The 17,370-nt window shown below is 44.3% G+C and overlaps 1 protein-coding gene across 4 annotated transcripts in view; it reads left to right on the plus strand.

Annotated features, from left to right (window-relative positions):
- Positions 1–17,370, plus strand: part of fancl (FA complementation group L) — a 33,067-nt gene that overhangs the window by 12,650 nt on the left and 3,047 nt on the right. For 2 of the 4 annotated variants that reach the window (XM_010904167.4, XM_010904166.4), the window contains exons 6-9: positions 2,362–2,458; positions 3,314–3,382; positions 10,152–10,302; positions 12,383–12,466. In XM_010904167.4, the coding sequence (XP_010902469.2) occupies positions 2,362–2,458; positions 3,314–3,382; positions 10,152–10,302; positions 12,383–12,466 (401 nt within the window). The remainder of the gene's footprint in view (positions 1–2,361; positions 2,459–3,313; positions 3,383–10,151; positions 10,303–12,382; positions 12,467–17,370) is intronic. The other 2 variants (XM_010904168.4, XM_020047501.3) reach the window with 2 other exon arrangements.

Raw genomic sequence — 17,370 nt, forward strand, 5'->3', positions numbered from 1 at the left:
GTGTGTGACTGACTCTCCGTGTTTAATAATGCGTTGTGTGACTGACTCTCCGTGTTTAATAATGCGTTGTGTGACTGACTCTGTCCGTGTTTAATAATGCGGTGTGTGACTGACTCTGTCCGTGTTTAATAATCCGGTGTGTGACCGACTCTGTCCGTGTTTAATAATGCGGTGTGTGACCGACTCTGTTCGTGTTTAATAATGCGGTGTTTGACCGACTCTGTCCGTGTTTAATAATGCGGTGTGTGACTGACTCTGTCCGTGTTTAATAATCCGGTGTGTAACTGACTCTGTCCGTGTTTAATAATGCGGTGTGTGACTGACTCTGTCCGTGTTTAATAATCCGGTGTGTGACTGACTCTGTCCGTGTTTAATAATCCGGTGTGTGACTGACTCTCCGTGTTTAATAATGCGGTGTGTGACTGACTCTCCGTGTTTAATAATGCGGTGTGTGACTGACTCTCCGTGTTTAATAATGCGTTGTGTGACTGACTCTCCGTGTTTAATAATGCGTTGTGTGACTGACTCTGTCCGTGTTTAATAATGCGTTGTGTGACTGACTCTCCGTGTTTAATAATGCGTTTGTATGACTGACTCTGTCCGTGTTTAATAATGCGGTGTGTGACTGACTCTGTCCGTGTTTAATAATCCGGTGTGTGACCGACTCTGTCCGTGTTTAATAATGCGGTGTGTGACCGACTCTGTTCGTGTTTAATAATGCGGTGTGTGACCGACTCTGTCCGTGTTTAATAATGCGGTGTGAGACTGACTCTGTCCGTGTTTAATAATGCGGTGTGTGACTGACTCTGTCCGTGTTTAATAATGCGGTGTGTGACTGACTCTGTCCGTGTTTAATAATCCGGTGTGTGACTGACTCTGTCCGTGTTTAATAATCCTGTGTGTGACTGACTCTGTCCGTGTTTAATAATCCGGTGTGTGACTGACTCTCCGTGTTTAATAATGCGGTGTGTGACTGACTCTCCGTGTTTAATAATGCGGTGTGTGACTGACTCTCCGTGTTTAATAATGCGGTGTGTGACTGACTCTCCGTGTTTAATAATGCGTTGTGTGACTGACTCTGTCCGTGTTTAATAATGCGTTGTGTGACTGACTCTCCGTGTTTAATAATGCGTTGTGTGACTGACTCTGTCCGTGTTTAATAATGCGGTGTGTGACCGACTCTGTCCGTGTTTAATAATCCGGTGTGTGACCGACTCTGTCCGTGTTTAATAATGCGGTGTGTGACCGACTCTGTTCGTGTTTAATAATGCGGTGTGTGACCGACTCTGTCCGTGTTTAATAATCCGGTGTGTGACTGACTCTGTCCGTGTTTAATAATCCGGTGTGTAACTGACTCTGTCCGTGTTTAATAATGCGGTGTGTGACTGACTCTGTTCGTGTTTAATAATGCGGTGTGTGACCGACTCTGTCCGTGTTTAATAATGCGGTGTGTGACCGACTCTGTTCGTGTTTAATAATGCGGTGTGTGACCGACTCTGTCCGTGTTTAATAATGCGGTGTGTGACTGACTCTGTTCGTGTTTAATAATGCGGTGTGTGACTGACTCTGTCCGTGTTTAATAATGCGGTGTGTGACCGACTCTGTTCGTGTTTAATAATGCGGTGTGTGACCGACTCTGTCCGTGTTTAATAATGCGGTGTGTGACTGACTCTGTCCGTGTTTAATAATGCGGTGTGTGACCGACTCTGTCCGTGTTTAATAATGCGGTGTGTGACCGACTCTGTCCGTGTTTAATAATGCGGTGTGTGACTGACTCTGTCCGTGTTTAATAATGCGGTGTGTGACTGACTCTGTCCGTGTTTAATAATGCGGTGTGTGACTGACTCTCTGTGTTTAATAATGTGGTGTGTGACTGATTCTGTCCGTGTTTAATAATGCGGTGTGTGACTGACTCTGTCTGAGTTTAATAAAGCGGTGTGTGACCGACTCTGTTCGTGTTTAATAATGCGGTGTGTGACTGACTCTCTCCGTGTTTAATAATGTGGTGTGTGACTGACTCTCCGTGTTTAATAATGCGGTGTGTGACTGACTCTCCGTGTTTAATAATGCGGTGTGTGACTGACTCTCCGTGCTTAATAATGCGGTGTGTAACTGACTCTCCGTGTTTAATAATGCGGTGTGTGACTGACTCTGTCCGTGTTCAATAATGCGGTGTGTGACTGACTCTTCGTGTTTAATAATGCGGTGTGTGACTGACTCTCCGTGTTTAATAATGCGGTGTGTGACTGACTCTCCGTGTTTAATAATGCGGTGTGTGACTGACTCTCCGTTTTTAATAATGCGGTGTGTGACTGACTCTCTCCGTGTTTAATAATTCGTTGTGGGGTTGTGTATTTGCAGATTGGTGTTCATTGACACAGAGTTCCGTACATTGAGACTGAAGGCAGAGGACTCCTCAGGACGCCAGCATGTTGTTACAGTCAAACTGAAGCCCAAGGTAAGCGAACACGGCACATTCTGTTGCAGTCTACAATTCTTCATATGTACAGCTAAACTAAAGCCCAGAAGTAAATGCACATTTGGTAAAAATCCAAAAAAGAAAAGACTTAAACAGTACTTTTTAAATATAAATGCTGTGGTTGAAGACTTACATCCAGGGCAAGCATGTTTGGTGAAGTCAGTGTGAGCGGTGTCTACACACTGTGACGTGACACTGTAGAGACATCCTCTTTAGATTGAGTTTCATGATATCATCTCCCAGGACCGGAGTAGAGTGAGATAAGGCCATGTCTACTACCAGTACATATCTGCTGTCTTCTTCAAACTACTAAGAAGGCCATGGAGGGACTAGTACATCTTGATCAGTTGAGCGCAGATATCTTGTCTACATAGTGGGCTTCTTCTGGGCGTAGCAGGGTGACAGTGCCGGGTTAGATATTGCTGAGCAGGGTGGCAGCATGGCAGGTCAGCGGTAGCTGGCACAGATGATTTCCGTAGGAGGTAGTCGGTTTCACCCTGTGCTCACATGCCTGTTTGCCCACATGCCCGCCCCGTCACTGGGTAAAAATAGCCTTGATTCTCCCTGTGGCCCAGCTGCCTCGTCGGCTGTTCTTCCCCAACCAGGTCACCCCGGACAGGGGCCCAGTCAAAGAGGGGAAGGTAGGACTTGGCGGGGTGATCTGACGAAAAGGGAGATGTGGAAAGAGACTTTAAGGGGAAATTGTTGTTTAACTTAAGGGTAAAAGAAAACGTCACCAGTACGTATGGTGCTGTGAACAGGTACCCAGAGAAAACCATATGTAGCTACGTTGGCTAACCAGGATGTTAAGGTGTGTTTCCTTTCTATTCACAGCACCCTCTAGAGGCCCCAGTGTGCACTGCAGACCTGCCTGTTCCTCTGGCCATGACCTGGACTGCACAGGTAGTGTGAGCAAACTTTGTTTTATCACTTCACACATTGATTCCCATGGTTTCCACCATAGCAAAAAATTATCATTACATTTTCACACCAGTGTGTATCCACCAAACAGACTTTTTTTGCTGATTAAAAGGGTGAACATGATGACATAGTACCAGGTATTTGATCCTGAGTCAACAACCTTTTTTTTCCTATTTTTACTAAAATGTCAACACATTTTGGCATTGGGCTAAGAGAGAAAGTTGTGTTTCAAATGTAACTACAGTAGGCTAAAAAGATAATGAATTGAGGTGTAAAATGTTATAGACTAAATATTTGGTATGTATAATTCCAGGTTTTACTGTTTAAAATGTTATACTTCAATATTTTCTTTTTTAACCCAGTTATATTTGATCCAGTTGTGTTAGGGAGTTACATTTAAACTGAAATCTGACAGGGTTTGGTTACCGATTTTTATTGATGTCCCATGACTGAGAGTCATGGGACATTTGAATAGAATAGATAAGGGTTTCAATGGAACTTGACCAAAACACTGAAAATGCTGTGAAAACACATGGGGGATATATGCTCTGGGGGAAAGATCTAGAATCTCCTTAAAAATGTAGGTTCAATTAGCAGAGGCTATAGTTAGCTTGTAAAGTGGGGAGAACAAGTATTTGATACACTGCCGATTTTGCAGGTTTTCCCACGTACAAAGCATGTAGAAGTCTTTCATTTTTATCATCGATACTTCAACTGTGACTGACGGAATCTAAAACAAAAATTTTATGATTTTTAAGTAATTAATTAGCATTTTATTGCATGACATAAGTATCTGATACATCAGAAAAGCAGAACTTAATATTTGGTTCAGAAACTTTTGATTGCAATTAAAAAGATAATACATTTCCTGTAGTTCTTGACCAGGTTTGCACACACTGCAGCAGGGATTTTGGCCAACTCCTCCATACAGACCTTCTCCAGATCCTTCAGGTTTCAGGGCTGTCGCTGGGCAATACAGACTTTCAGCTCCCTCCAAAGATTTTTTGTTGGATTCAGGTCTGGAGACTGGCTAGGCCACTCCAGGACTTTGAGATGCTTCATACGGAGCCACTCCTTAGTTGCCCTGGCTATGTGTTTCGCGTCATTGTCATGCTTGAAGACCCAGCCACGACCCATCTTCAATGCTCTTACTGATCTTGCGATACATGGCCCCAACCATTCTCCTCTCAATACGGTGCAGTCGTCCTGTCCCCTTTTGCAGAAAAACATCCCCAAAGAATGATGTTTCCACCTTCATGCTTCACGGTTGGGATGGTGTTCTTGGGGTTGTACTCATCCTTCTTCTTCCTCCAAACATGGCGAGTGGAGTTTAGACCAAAAAGCTTGATTTCTGTCTCCTCAGACCATATGACCTTCTCCCATTCCTCCTCTGGATCATCCAGATGGTCATTGGCAAACTTCAGACGGGCCTGGACATGCGCTGGCTTGAGCAGGGGGACCTTGCGTGCGCTGCAGGATTTTTATCCATGACGGCGTAGTGTCTTACTAATGGTTTTCTTTGAGACTGTGGTCCCAGCACTCTTCAGGTCATTGACCAGGTCCTGCCGTGTAGTTCTGGGCTGATCCCTCACCTTCCTCATGATCATTGATGCCCCACGAGGTGATATATTGCATGGAGCCCCAGACAGAGGGAGATTGACCGTCATCTTGAACTTCTTCCATTTTCTAGTAATTGCACCAACAGTTGTTGCCTTCTCACCAAGCTGCTTGCCTATTGTCCTGTAGCCCATTCCAGCCTTGTGCACATCTACAATTTTATCCCTGATGTCCTTACAAAGCTCTCTGGTCTTGGCCATTGTGGAAAAGTTGGACTTTGTTTGATTGAGTGTGTGGACAGTTGTCTTTTATACAGGTAACGAGTTCAATCAGGTGCAGTTAATACAGGTGAGTGGAGAACAGGAGGGCTTCTTAAAGAAAAACGAACAGGTCTGTGAAAGCTGGAATTCTTACTGGTTGGTAGGTGATCAAATACTTATGTCATGCAATAAAATGCAAATTAATTATAAAAAAAATCTTACAATGTGACTTTCTGGATTTTTGTTCTCTCACAGTTGAATTACCTATGATAAAAATTACAGACCTCTACATGCTTTGTAAGTAGGAAAACCTGCAAAATTGGCAGTGTATCAAATACTTGTTCCCCACTGTATGCATAATTCCAGGTTTCAAATTTCGCTTTTCTGTAGGTGTTTTTTTTTACCATGAGAAACATTTTGAAAAAGAATGTCCTAGTAATGTACACAGATCTCCCAGGAGCCCCAACCACCAAAACAAACCCTGGAGGTTGGGGGCCCGTGCCCTGCTTGCTGGTTCAGTAGTCCGGCCATGCGTAGGGCACATTAAAGGTACTTTTCTCTGTTTGCTTTCGTGTTCCAAATAAAAGTTTAAACGGACGTTTGTGTTTAAGTCGCATTTGAATTCCACTGATAGCTTTGTCAAAAAACTCGCAACAGCTAGCTAATTCAGTCCTTGTAGCTACCCTAGGCTGCAGAATGAAACCATTTAATATTCAGCTTCATACACTGACAGCTTTTCTCTTTCTTTGTACGCCGTGTTATCCCTGTGCTGTGTGTCTCTACATGGGTGTCAGTGTGTGTTGATGTGGTACATTGCAGCCTTACAGAGAACACCAGCTCAGTACAGCATTGCCGTACGGATTCTGTCTGTCTGCTGGGCAGCTGATGGATTCCTCCTGCACTGTTAGAGGAGTGTGTGGGGGGTGGTGTGTGTGTGCGCGCGTGCGTGAGTGTGTTGTTGGGGGAAGGGCTTGTCTGTCGGCTGTCCTGACATGTTCATTTGAATGAGTAATTATTGCCTGCTCTGTCGCGCGGCCAAGAAGTGGCACATAGCATTGGCGTGAAAAGACCGAGAGGGACGGCGAGGGACACTGCGGTCGGCGTGCACAGCGGAGGGGCTGAGCAGGAGGCAGACAACGCTTGCAAATGCTACGTCCAGGACGTACACCATACAGGACCCGTCTGATGCCGCTTTAAAGCACCATGTCTGGATCCGTCATTCTGGGCACCTCCATCGGGGGCACCCGACCGTCCGCTGCAGGTGTGACACAGCAGGAACAGCCTCCGCCAGGCACGATGCCCGCGTGTGAGTCCGTGCGTGCACTGATGCATTCGCCCAGACCTACCGGTCAGAAATAAGGCGAGCACAGCTATATCTGTCCATCAGCCAGGCGAAGAAACCCCTGGCCAGATTCGTCGCGGCTTCCTCAATGTCTACACAAGTTGTCATTAGGAAGATTAGGAATTAATTCATAGTGAATCAGTCCATTTGAACCATGCCACGTCATTGCTTTTATTCACAATGTTTTGCTATGTAAGTTAGACACCCGTTTACTTTGTAGTTGAGCACGTAGCGAGAATGGATCTGTGTCTTTACTCGGTGCAACATGAAGAGGCCTAATTGAGGCACTCAAGGAGCACTGAGCAGATCTTAGTCCTCCACAGACACACTCTTATATTCTGCCACTCAAATCCAGCAGGAATTCAATTAACAAGCCCCCTTTTACTGGGTCCACTGTATTTCTATGGATGCGTAACCATAATCACGCCACTGGCATTAATTGGCCAGTAATTGCAGAGTCTCTGCACCTGTGTGATGCTAAATTGTGTGCACTGTGCTGGCACAATGACCTGTAATTTTTGGTTCATTTTTCTCTGGTTTATTTTTCTTCTCTTTTTTCTGTCCCCACCTCTCTCCCTCTCTCACTTGTGTGGGTCCCTCTGTGGTGTGTTTTGGTGGGGAGGGGGTGGGCTAATATAATAACCTGATTTTGTTTGAGGGAAATAGATTTTTTTGAGTCTGTGACTGCATCTCAATCTTATAAATATTAAAAGGTACAATCACTGTGTAAGTCTTGTTTGTACAGTTTTCACCAACCGTTCCACTGCACAACTTTGGTGGTTGAAATAGCTTGTATGTAATGTTGCGGTCAATATTAATACAGAGAGAATAATTAGGTTACATGTCATTCTCTCCAAGGTCAGACCATAGGCTATGATTTGCAGAAAGATCGTATTTCTATCTACTTACATCTGGTAACACTTAAGGTATTTATAACGTGTATAAAGTACTGCATTCAGGAATATCACTCCCACATTCCAACTATTTACTCATCATTAGAGAAGTATTTTTGCAGCCACTAATCTTAACTGAGTGTCATGAGTAAGCCCTTAAAATGAAGTGGTTACCGCTTTGAACTCTAGTTGTCCCCATGATGATTTGAAGAGTGATTATGGCTTTGTCTTTCAGACATGCTTGGCCCAATTTTGACAAAACCAAATGAATGAGTGATAAGCATTTGCTATAGTCCCAAAGGGGGGGCTAATGTAACCAATTGAAATGTTACATATGTCCAACTCTACATGGGAAAATAAAAAATTAAGGGAACACGTAATCATCACAGTATAACACAAAGTCAGTTAACTCCATATATTTTTCTATCCAGATAGAAAGCACAAGCATTTGTGAATCAGTGTCACCTGTTTTGGTGCAAATGAAAGTGGGAACAGGTGCACTGGAAAGGCAACAGCAAGACAACCCCTAAAAAGGTTTTGCAGGTGGTGGCCACAAGCACTTGCTCCTTATCCTTCCTGACTGATTCTTCTCTAGTTTTGCGTTTTGCTTTTCTCTTGTCACTACTGGTAGCATGAGGCGGTACCTGCAGCCCATTCAGGTTGCACAGGTAGTCCAGCTCCTCCAGGATGGCACATCCATAGGTGCTGTCCCAAGAAGGTTTGTTGTGTCTCCCAGTACGGTCTCAACAGCATGGAGGATATACCAGGAGACGGGTCATTGCATGAGGAGAGCTGGACAGGGCCATAGAAGGGCATCAACCCACCAGCATGACCGGTATCTGCTCCTGTGTGTGAGGATGAACAGGAGGAGCACTGCCAGGTTCCCTACAAAATTACCTCTAGCGGGCTACGGCTGTGCATGTTTCTGACCAAACTGTCAGAAACTGACTCCTTGAGGGACTGACGTCCTCTAATGGGACCTGTGCTCACAGCCCAGCATTGTGCAACTTGTTTGGCATTCACCGGAGAAGAATCAGTGATGGTCTTGGGAGGCATATCCTTGGAGGGTTGCACAGACCTCCAAGTGCTAGCCAACGGTACCCTGACTGCTGTTAGGTACCAGGATGAAATCCTCAGACCCATCGTCAGACATTACGATGGTGCAGTGGGCCCTGGGTTCCTCCTGGTGCAGGACAATACCCGGCCTCATGTGGCCAGAGTGTGTAGGCAGTTCCTGGATGATGAAGGCATTGATGCCACTGACTGGTCCTCACGTTCCCCAGACCTGAATCCAATTAATAACGTCTGGGACGTTATGTATCTGTGCATTTGTCTGTTGCACCACAGACTGTCCAGAAGCTCACTGATCCAGGTCAGAAGAGATCCCCCAGGATACCATCCAGGTTCTCATCAGGAGCATGCCCAGACGTTGTCGAGAGTGCATACAGGCACATGGGGGCCATGCGCACTACTGAGTCACATTATGAGTTGCCGTGATGAAATTCACACACGTTGGAACAGCCTGTGATTTCCATTGGTTACTTTGATTTGTGTTGTGAGTTTGATTCCAGCCCTCAATCATTTGGTGATTTTGGTATCCATTGACCATTGCTACATAATTTAGTTCTCAATGAATTACACAATGTACAGTAAAGATTTCGATCTTTAATATATTTCGTTTATCGAGACCCATGGATGTAGCACAAAATTCTGGGCCCTGTACATAGGCGGTCTCTGAGGGCCCCTCCCCACTTTATTCAAGATTCAAACATTTTTTGAGGGCCCCTCTACACATTAGGGCCCTATATACTTAGTACCCCTTTTCCCCCCAGTCCAACGCCCCTGTCGAGACCCGATGTGTGGTTTATGTGTTCCCTTATTTTTTCTGAGCAGTGTATAGGGAACCCAAGATAGCAATGTAAAAATGCATTAACATAAGAGTAATTCTTTTTTTTATCATGGCTCGTAATGGCCAAATGTGTACAATTGCAGAATATGTGATTGAATACAGCCACATTCTCTCTGCTGTGAAGATAAGGGTGTCAAATACAGGATATACCCCGTCAGTAAGCCCTCTAATAGAAATATTCCTACATAATTCCTTCATTACCGTCAATGTCTTTAAATTGGTTACAAAAAGCTGGACACACGTCTACATGCAGTTACATGTTTTGAAGATAGTATTATTATTACATTTCTTATTCTTTGTCTTGTGTGTTACACCACTCGACACTTATTGCCACTCAAAAGACAATTGGTGCATCATAATGTATAAACGTTTTACAATCCCTCGCCTAAACGACTGCAGTGGAATGAGTCTCCGGAAATATGTAGCAGATGATGGGGCAGAAGATGATTTCAGCTAGTGTCGTCAGGCAACCAACTATGATGAAATGTTGATGATGTCTTGCCACAGACATCCTGCATTTACAAAATTACACTGATTGGCCCAAGGGGGCCATGCAGTAATCAACTGAAATCTCAGACACCACTGGCCCAATTTTAACCAAACTTGGGTGAATGATGTGTCTTGCAATAACAATCTGGCATTTACAAAACTATGGTAATCAGTTGTGCATACATAGGTCAAACAATACCTCAGCCACTGATTGGCCCAACGGGGGCGCTGCTTTATTAGTGGGGGACGACATGTTTACTGTTGAGGTTGTCATACTTGTTCTGTTCTGTGTCCCATACAGAGTTCTCTTACCCATGTTCACACTCAGTTCCTGCTGCTTCTAGAATCTCTGGCCGAGTTCTGGGCGGTTCTAGATGAGATTGATCAAAAGACCTGGGTTTTAGAGCCAGAGAAACCCAGCAGAGCAGACACCATGAGGAGAATTGTCATCGGTAAAATCACAGCCATCTCACACACACGCACACACACTAACTACCTACAGACCTCTATAGACCATAATGAATGTCATGTACATTGAACTAAATAACAGAACTCTTGAGCATAATGAATGGTCATGTATACTAAACTAAACAACAGAACCATACCATGTACAATACACTAAATAAAAGAACCCTTGCACATAATGAATGGTCATGTACACTTATCAAGTAACCTCTATTTCTATTATCTATATATTGATAAACTGGGTGGTTTGACACCTGAAAGCTGATTGGCTGAAAGCTATGGTATAACAGTGTATTCATTGTTGTTGGTAACAATTTTCTAAAGGAACCTTAGGTGTTTTTGGTATATCCCCGATGTTCATAGTTAAGCACTATATGTCAATAAGACGTCTTTCATTATTGTTTGATAATTATCAACCAGGTGATTTGAGTCTTGAATGCTGATTGGCTAAAAGCCATTGGAATTTGTTAGCAATAAGGCGCAAGGATGTGTGGTATATTGAATCCTGATTGGCTGATAGGCATGGTATATGAAACAATATTACACATGTATGACATAACTTTTTGCTGCTCTAATTATGTTGGAAAATGGTTTACAAGCGCAGTAAGGGATCTCAGGGTTTTGTGATATGGCTAATCGCTGTGTCCATGCATTCCACAATGCGTTGTGCCTAAGAACTCAACTCATAGCCATGGTACAACCCCGTTTCCAAAAAAATTGGGACGCTGTGTAAAATGGAAATAAATACAAAATGCAATGATGTACAAAAAATGTAAACCCTATATTTAATAGAAAATTGTACAAAGACAACATATTCAATGTTGAAACTGGGAAATGTTATAATTTCTTGAAAAATAAATGCCCCCTTTGAATTTGATGCCAGGACCAGTTTAAAAAAAGATGGGACAGGGGCAACAGAAGACTAGAAAAGTTGTATAATGATAAAAAAAATAACCTGGTGGAACATTATCAACTAATTAGGTTAATTGGCAACAGGTCAGTAACATGATTGGGTATAAAAAGAGCATTCGAGAGAGAATGAGTCTTTCAGAAGTAAAGATGTGGAGGGGTTCACCATGTGAAAGACTAGGCAGGCAAATAGTGCAACAATTTAAGCATAACGTTTTATAACATAAAATTACAAGGGGTTTGGGGATCTCATCATCTACAGCACATAATATCATTAAAAGATTCAGAGAATCCAGAGAAATCTCTGTACGAATGCAACATGGCTGAAAAACAATATTGGATGGCCTTGTTCTTCGGGCACTCAGGCAGTACTGCATTTAAAACAGACATGATTCTGTAGTGGAAATCACTGCTTCGGCTCAGAAACACTTCCGAAAAACACTGTCCTGTGGTCTGATGAAATTATTTTTGGGAATCATAGACGCCGTGGCCTCCAGACTAAAGAGGAGAGGGACCATCCGGCATCTTATCAGTGCACAGTTCAAAAGCCAGCCTCCGTGATGGTATGGGGGTGCATTAGCGCACATGGCATGGATGACTTGCACATCTGTGAGGGCACAATTAATGCTGAACAATATATACAGGCCATCCAGACAATGTATTTTTCAGCAATGCCTTTTGCATTGCTTATTTCAGCAAGACCATGCCAAAACACATCCTGCATGTATTACAACAGCATGGCTCCATATTAAAAGAGTCCGGGTGCTAAACTGTCCTGCCTGCAGTCCAGTCCTATCCCCCATTGAAAACATTTGGCGCATTATGAAATGAAAAATACAACAAAGGAGACCCCAAACTGTTGAGCAGCTGAAATCCTATATCAAGCAAGAATGGGAATACATTTCACTTACAAAACTACAATTGGTCTCCTCAGTTCCTTACAGAGTACTGTGATGCAATACAATGGAAAACATGCCACTGTCCCAATGTTTTTGAAATGTGTTGGCATCAAATTCAAAATGGGCATCACAGTTCTAAGCCATGGTACACTGGCCACATACCACACACCCTTGTTCCTTATTGCTTCACTGTACACTAACGTCTGTCATTGTTCCCTTTGTGTTATGGTCAACAAATCCTTGATCTGCAATGCTGAAGGAAATAATGTTTCCATAAAAGTGGAGGTTAACACACGACATCCGAACATGCTACCAGAATGTTGCCTGCTCGGAGCAGATCATGGTACGTCATGTATAGAAATGCATCCTTCCTCCCACCTTGACTTTTTACTGTTCTCGCTCAATTTGATAAGCAAATGCAATGTTGAGGAAATGTGGCTTACACCGACCCTAGCCAACTGTTAGGCATTGAGAGATTACTTCAACTTGAAGTCAAGGAAAGCTGCTGTATTGTCTGCTTTGCATCTCATTCGTTGCTTCCAAGCTTAACGATGGCCATCGTTTGATTTTCAACGGCTATTGTGTTGAATCTTGTGTGGGGATTTTTGGTGGATTTAAATACAACAATAAATGTGTCGCGTAGCTGAATGCTATACTGTCATACATTTGATCACTAAGAAAATAGATAGGGGGCATCATAGTAAAAATTTATTAATTTGGGCAATGCATTCTGGGTCCTGGGGAATGCGGATTACATCACACTTTCACAACATAATTACAAGTTTTTGATTTGGTTGGAGATGACCAACCTAGTTTGAGATTGTTCTGTTTAAGTGCAGCAGCGTATATATTAGGAGAGAAATCCCACTGATCATCCTCCCAAACTTCAGGCGATTTTCGGGGGACAAAAAGCTTTATTGGGGTCCGCTCTACTCATAGAACTGTAGTTACATAACTCTGGTAACTATCGTTCCATGTCGTGGAGCTCCGCCCCATAGGAGCTACATACTGTCAAGATATTCTCCCTGACAGACCCAAATATACCCAAAGGTAATCAAGTCAAGTCCGACTAAAACCAAGCATGGCCATATCCCACCACAAAAATGCACTCACTGTGGCATCAATCGTGTCCATGGCGCCTTCACGCCTGTCAACAGACAAGCAGGCAGCCAAACATGAACGCTGTAACCAGCTACGAGCACTAACAGACAATTCATATGAATAGTCTCCCAGACAAAGAGACGACTGGAAAAAATTATACCCCTTCGAAGTACCATATGTCACCTGTCTCACCTCTCAACACGTCCCCTTGGCAACACCAAGCACAGTCTGGGCAAGAGAATCCAAGGACATGTCCACAAGATAGTAGTGGATAAAAGGGGAAGGTTTCGATGACAACGCTGCCTCACAAATGCCCTCTACCCCAACATCTCTTAAAAGAGCAGCAGAAGCAGACATGCCACGAGTGTAATGCGCTCAGACTCCAAAAGTCAAAAGATGCCCCCTTCACCTCAAGCCAACTCAATCGCTTCCTGAAGCCAGTGAGCCAGCCACTGTGTAGACAGGGCCGTGCCCAACGCCAAAGCGCCATGTAACACGAACAGCTGAGGTGTCACTCGACTCTGCCATGCGGACCAGGCACAACCGATGGAGACACTCCCGCTCTCCCTCAAATGCAGGAGGAGAGAGAGCCCAGAACTTGAATGAGCTCTTCACAATCTTCGGCAAGAAAGACGGATTGGGCCAATCCCCAGAGATTGAGGGACAGTCCATGCACATCGACAGAGCACACAAATCACTCACTCGCAAGTAGGTGAGACGTTTTTAGTGACATTTACCACAAGATCTCTTCAATAGACTCGAAAGGTGCCACACATGGCGTATCAAACACTTAAGACAAATCCCATTGGGGAACTCTGGCATGAACCACAGATCTCAGCCGATGAGTTCCTAAGAGGAAACGCTGTCCCAAGCCAGCTCCATAACACGTTAACAATGTCCAGGTACAGCATCCACAATTCCTCCGCCAACCAATGGAGTGCAGGAGATCTGACTCCTCCTTGGCGATAGATATAGGCCACCGCTGTTCTGTTGTCCGACCACACCAACACATCGCCGTCCCGACTCATTGGCGCGAAGTGGCGCATGACCAACAGAACTGGTTTCAGCACTAGGCCATTTATGTGTGTCCCTGACTGGGACCACACCACGCCCCCCCCCCCCCAACCAGTCAGAGATACATCTGTATACACAGGAATGTAAGAGGACACTCTGCCCAATGGAACTCTTCAATGGGTAATATTGTGTTCTGCGGAGGCCGGGGCCGATAACTGCTTTTGAAGAAGATGGACCAAGTCCAGGCGAAGCTAAGTGAGCTACCTCTGCGTCCTGTGCATGTGCAGGAGCCCCAGAGGAACAATGGGTTTGGAGCCAACATGAGACCCAGCAGGGACATGACCGAATGTGCTGTCACTGTACGTGGAGCCAGAGCATACCTGAACGGGATTCTCTTGAACTCTTAGGCAGTCGTTTAAAGGAAAAGCGGAGAAACTTTCTGTGACGCGTGACTACTGGAACAAGAAATGATGCATCCTTTAGATCCACTCTTCTGCGGAAATGGTTTGGATGAACGCATGCCAACAAGCGTTTCGTAGTGAGCATTTGGTTGGGCCATTTGGCTATGCCCTGTTGAGGATGCGTAGACCCAAAATCGGCCTCTCTCCCCCCGTCTTTTTGGCATCAAGAAGTAAGGAGAATATGGCCCCTCCTCCCACCCGTGGGGCACCACTGTCACAGCATCCTTCGCCAGCAGCTTTCTAATGACATAGCAGCTGCCTTCTTCGAGGAAGCCAACATCATCATCACCACCACCCCCAAGAAGGGGGGCGGGGATAGATGAAACTGTGTTGCATAACCCACCGTCAACGTTTGATCTAGCCAACTGGACTGAGAGAGCATCTTCATTTCCCCTCTTGACAATGCAGAGAGATCGGGAGCTAATTCAGCTGTGGCACGGGAGACAAACCCTGTGTGCTTCAACAGCCCTCGCCACCGTTGCAACCCAGCGTTAAAATCACAAATGCCTGGAAGAGTCGGCCGTAACCCTTGGTTACCGGCGACACTAACAACATGGTGCTTTTGTCAAAAAAAGTGGGCAGGCCAAAGCGAGTCGGCCGTAACCCTTGGTTTCCAATGGGCCCTATGCCGGGCAGTAGAGGAACAGGTGCAGTAATGACGTCATCCACTCTGACACCGAGAACCTCTGGCACCAGGAGTCAGACTGAGGTGGTCATGTGACCGAGGTCCTCAGACCCAGACATCACATGACAAGCAACCTTTCAGAAATCAGAAAGGCACAGCACTCGCCATTTCGTAGGTTTTACCCATTTCGCAGGTTTTACCCCGCCACACGATCCCACTGAAATCACAGCAAGAACAAGACCGTTCCTGAGGAGAGAACAGAGGAGAGTCCTCGTCACCCATGGACACAGAGGAGAACACGCCCTCCACCGTCTCCAAGGGAGGGGGTCCGTCAACCTGGGTCAGAGGAAGAGAAAATCAAGGTCGGCCCTCTTCCGCGTATTTGGAGGAAAAAGAAGGATGAGTACAATCCCAAGAACACCATCCCAACCGTGAAGCATTGAGGTGGAAACGTCATTCTTTGGGGATGCTTTTCTACAAAGGGGACAGGATGACTGCACCGTATTCAGGGGAGGATGGATGGGGCCATGTATCGCGAGATCTTTGTCAACAACCTCCTTCCCTCAGTAAGAGCATTGAAGATGGATCATGGCTGGGTCTTCCAGCATGACAACGACCCGAAACACACAGCCATGGCAACTAAGGAGTGGCTCCATATGAAGCACCTCAAGGTCCTGGAGTGGCCTAGCCAGTCTCCAGACCTGAACCCAATAGAAAATCTTTGGAGGGAGCTGAAAGTCCGTATTTGCCCAGCTACAGCCCCGAAACCTGAAGGATCTGGAGAAGGTCTGTATGGAGGAGTGGGCCAAAATCCCTGCTGCAGTGTGTGCAAACCTGGTCAAGAACTACAGGAAATGTATGATCTCTGTAATTGCACTAAGATTTCTGTACCAAATATTAAGTTCTGCTTTTCTGATGTATTAAATACTTATGTCATGCAATAAAATGCAAATTAATTACTTACAAATCATACAATGTGATTTTCTGGATTTTCATTTTTCATTCCATTACTCACAGTTGAAGAGTACCTATGATACAAATTACAGACTTCTACCTGCTTTGTAAGTGGGAAAACCTGCAAAATCGGCAGTGTATAAAATACTTGTTCTCCCCACAGTATATAACTCGTTGGCTGAGTTTGTACATTCAGATTCTCAGGGTAGCTGTCCCTAGTGCAGCAAGGGTAAACCACTAGGAGCAGAGCTCCCCCTATGGGGTGGCTCTCCACAAAATAGAACAGGCTTTTGACAAGACTGTCACTCCATTCACTGCTCATCATTTGAATCTTCCGGACTCTTGTGTAATCACAATGTAAATGTACAATAAGATATGGGTAGATAAAAGAAATAAAACCAATGCAGCAAAGTGACATACCTGTAGCAGAAATATGTCACAGTAAATAACAGGCTTTTGACAAGACGGTCATGGCGTCCACTAATGGGACAGAATACATGAAATCTTTCAGCGAAGTTCAAAACACTTCCAGGTTACACACAATATTTCAAAGGCGCAATAAAACCTGCATAGCATTCAACTATATTGTTCTTTTATGTTAAGTATATTTGAAAATAAAACTAGTGAAACTTAAAATCCATATTTAAACAACATTCAATAGTCAGTCTGTCCTACAAACCCAGCTACACGTATCAGTTTATGAACTATGTAAAACTCAAACAGATGTCTTACTTTTGGGAAGTAATACAGTACAATAATCCCTTGACATAACTGAATCATGCATTCATTTATTTTGAGCTTAAACAAACCTGCTCATCAGTTGTATACTTTGGGCTGAAGAGCATACTGCACAAATATGCAAATAGGGAAGATCACAATGTACAAAATGTTATTGGATGAAACGATTGTATCCACCGTCACAGAAAGGTACATTTACATTTTAACGCAACTGCCATCTTATTTTGCAAGAAAGATTTATTTAATCAAATAATAAAAGTTTGATAAAGTTTTGACTGCCCACCCCTCTAATGGAATGGTACTGCCCTCCTACAGCACCATTCTTTTTTTTTAACTTAGTGACAACCGAAACGC

Source organism: Esox lucius, chromosome 6, assembly GCF_011004845.1.
Source record: "Esox lucius isolate fEsoLuc1 chromosome 6, fEsoLuc1.pri, whole genome shotgun sequence".
Taxonomy (NCBI): Eukaryota; Metazoa; Chordata; class Actinopteri; order Esociformes; family Esocidae; genus Esox; species Esox lucius.